Here is a 3,542-nt window from a genome sequence, read left to right on the forward strand (position 1 = left end):
TTTGCCCTTCATAACATTTTTCTTGGCTGGTGTAGACATTCTAGAAGTTCACCTCAGGCACAGTTCAAATGTCTTCTCTGGGTGAGGAAATTTGCCCGATGGAGTCAGAGCTAGAACCTGGATCTTCCTATCATGGCCGCATGCCTCCTATAGTTTGCAGCAACGTCTTCGTCTGCCATTATACTCAACACATAGGCCACCCAACTCAATCCTTGACTCCACACTCTTGTTCTTTGGTTGTCTTATATGCTTGGTCTTACCTGTGTGACACAGCAGTCAAGTTTTCAAGGGCAGAGCTTATGTGACATGTGGTTACTCTCCCACACCAACATCAGGACACTGTGTGTATGTGTACATGTGTGTGTGAGAGAGAGTAGAGGCCAGGTGGCAGACAGTCCCTAACACAACTGAAATGCAGCCACACCCAAGGCACATTGCCTTCACTTGACAACCAGGCCCTGGAGAGCCACACGGGACTCACACAGTGACTCAAGTCTGGAGAGCTTACAAGATGAAAGAAATGGATGTGTTGGGTGTGTGCTCTACCTCATCAACTTTGGACAGCTTTTCTTGTTTTTCTTTTTTTTTAAATTTTAATTATGTGTTTACTTTTATTATTGTATATTTTTCTGTACATTAAGCAAGTGCATGGCTTTATTTTTATTTAATTTTTTTCATGGAGCAGTGAGCTTGTGGAATCTTAGCTCCCCAACCAGGGATTGAACTAGCACCCTTGTCAGTGAAAGCACGGGGTCCTAACTGCTGGATCACCAAGGAATTCTCTGGGCAGCTTTTCTTTAACTAAGGAACTGACTTGTTTTGTTGACTGAATTGGTTAAAGGATTTTACCTATGTTTGAGACAGGAATGAAATAACATGAAGGTACACAGTTGGGATGTTTACAATCATTTGCGGGGATTTTTTGTTGATTGTTGTTGTTCAGCTGCTCAGTCTTGTCCGACTCTGTGATTCCATGGACTGCAGCACACCAGGCTTCCCTGTCCTTCACTGTCTCCCAGGGAGTGTGCTCAAACTCATGTCTGTTGAGTCAATGATGACATCCAACCATCTCATCCTCTGTCACCCCCTTCTCCTCCTGCCCTCAATCTTCCCCAGCATCAGTTGATGGTGTGTTTTAATTCTCCCAGTTCCATGACTGACTAACATTTACCTATGTTTAGAGACAGGAATAAAATAACATGAGGGTACATTGTTGGGATGCTTGCAGTCGTTTGGGGGGATTTTTTTGTGGTTGGTATGTTTTAATTTTCCCGGTTCTCTCACCATTCAGCTTATCTGTTTTCCCTCCCATCAGGGTCCCCTGCTGCGGGGCTCTTTCTCAGTCACTGTGTGTGTGGCCTGATTGAAGACAGAGGGGATGAAGTCCATCCTCGACGGCCTGGCAGATACCACCTTCCGAACCATCACCACAGACCTCCTGTACGTGGGTGCCAATGACATTCAGTACGAAGATATCAAAAGCGACATGGCATCCAAATTAGGGTACTTCCCGCAGAAATTTCCTCTGACTTCCTTCAGGGGAAGTCCCTTCCAAGAAAAGATGACTGCAGGGGACAGCCCTCAGCTGGTCCCAGCAGACCAGGTGAACCTCACCGAATTTTACAACAAGTCCCTGTCCTCCTATAAGGAGAATGACGAGAACATTCAGTGTGGGGAGAACTTTATGGACATGGAGTGCTTCATGATCCTGAACCCCAGCCAGCAGCTGGCCATCGCCGTGCTGTCCCTCACGCTGGGCACCTTCACGGTCCTGGAGAACCTGCTGGTGCTGTGCGTCATCCTCCACTCCCGCAGCCTCCGCTGCCGGCCCTCTTACCACTTCATCGGCAGCCTGGCGGTCGCCGACCTCCTGGGGAGCGTCATCTTCGTCTATAGCTTCGTCGACTTCCACGTGTTCCACCGCAAAGACAGCCCCAACGTGTTTCTGTTCAAACTGGGTGGGGTCACGGCCTCATTCACGGCCTCGGTGGGCAGCCTGTTCCTCACGGCCATCGACAGGTACATATCGATTCACAGGCCCCTGGCCTATAAGAGGATCGTCACACGGCCCAAGGCCGTGGTGGCGTTTTGCCTGATGTGGACCATCGCGATTGTGATCGCAGTGCTGCCTCTGCTAGGCTGGAACTGCAAGAAACTGCAATCCGTGTGCTCAGACATTTTCCCTCTCATCGACGAGACCTACCTGATGTTCTGGATTGGGGTCACCAGCGTGCTGTTGCTGTTCATTGTGTACGCCTACATGTACATCCTCTGGAAGGCGCACAGCCATGCCGTCCGCATGATCCAGCGTGGTACCCAGAAGAGCATCATCATCCACACATCCGAGGACGGCAAGGTGCAGGTGACACGGCCCGACCAAGCCCGCATGGACATTCGGCTGGCCAAGACCCTGGTCCTGATCCTGGTGGTTTTGATCATCTGCTGGGGCCCTCTGCTCGCGATCATGGTATACGATGTCTTTGGGAAGATGAACAAGCTCATTAAGACGGTGTTTGCGTTCTGCAGCATGCTCTGCCTGCTGAATTCCACCGTGAACCCCATCATCTACGCTCTGCGGAGCAAGGACCTGAGACATGCTTTCCGGAGCATGTTCCCCTCTTGCGAAGGCACCGCGCAGCCTCTTGATAACAGCATGGGGGACTCGGACTGCCTGCATAAACATGCCAACAATACAGCCAGCGTCCACAGGGCCGCGGAGAGCTGCATCAAGAGCACGGTCAAGATCGCCAAGGTGACCATGTCTGTGTCCACGGACACGTCTGCCGAGGCTCTGTGAGCCAGATACTTCCCTGGCTGCACGGAAAAAAAAATTCTCTCTTTCTTTTTTTTAAAGCTCAAAACCCAAAAGCGTCTGTCCTCTCATAGGTTATATTTTTTTAAGTTGACCACGCTCAGTGAAAAGGTGATTGTCACCATGATCAGTTATCAGTTCTCTAACGTTTCTGTAGTGTAGGTCCTCAAACTCAGTTCTCTGGAGGTTTACAGGGAAGAGAGCCTGTGGCTTCAGGGACTGGAAGGTCCATGCAGAGTCTCAATGAAATAAGAGAGACACTTTCGGCTACACAGTTGAAAGCCCAAGTACCCACAGAAAAAGGCCATTAAATGAGTAATGCCTTTGTAATCACAACTTTCATTATAATGTGAAATGTACTTGTCCAGAAATATCAGAGATACTTCTGATATCTGAGAGATCTCCATTTTTACAACAGTTTTAGGACTAAAGTAGAGCTATTTTGTGACATGCAGTGTGTCCTGTGAGATGTGTATCAGTGTTTACTATGTGTTATTTATATTTGTCTAGTTCAGCGAAACTGCAAGGTGGGCTTCTATGAGACCAATGGAACCTAAGCAGTGGATATACGCCAATGAGACCACTTTTTAAAGCATTATTGCCCATGATCTAACTTTAGAAACCTTAATATTTTTTCAAAAATCTCTATTAAAATTTGACATTGAAATAGCCACAAAGTTTTATTTTTCTGTTAATCCAACAAGGAGAATTTTAAGACTGTCCAAAGTCT

At 47.8% G+C, this 3,542-nt stretch overlaps 1 protein-coding gene across 1 annotated transcript; it reads left to right on the forward strand.

Moving 5' to 3' along the window:
- The first annotated feature begins 1,378 nt into the window (after nt 1-1,378).
- On the forward strand, nt 1,379-2,797 carry CNR1 (cannabinoid receptor 1). Its single transcript, XM_081526148.1, has 2 exons — nt 1,379-1,440; nt 1,540-2,797. The coding sequence occupies exons 1-2, from the start codon at nt 1,379-1,381 to the stop codon at nt 2,795-2,797; spliced, it is 1,320 nt and encodes a 439-aa protein (XP_081382274.1).
- The last annotated feature ends 745 nt before the right edge of the window (nt 2,798-3,542 follow it).

The sequence above is a fragment of the Giraffa tippelskirchi genome, chromosome 9, assembly GCF_054371585.1.
Source record: "Giraffa tippelskirchi isolate mGirTip1 chromosome 9, T2T-mGirTip1v1.2.pri, whole genome shotgun sequence".
NCBI lineage: Eukaryota > Metazoa > Chordata > Mammalia > Artiodactyla > Giraffidae > Giraffa > Giraffa tippelskirchi.

Coding starts and splice junctions, on each gene's coding strand:
- CNR1 (XM_081526148.1), top strand. CDS start 1,379: ATGAAGTCCATCCTCGACGGCCTGGCAGATACCACCTTCCGAACCATC. Junction 1,441..1,539: donor ACCATCACCACAGACCTCCT/GTACGTGGGTGC, acceptor GACTTCCTTCAG/GGGAAGTCCCTTCCAAGAAA.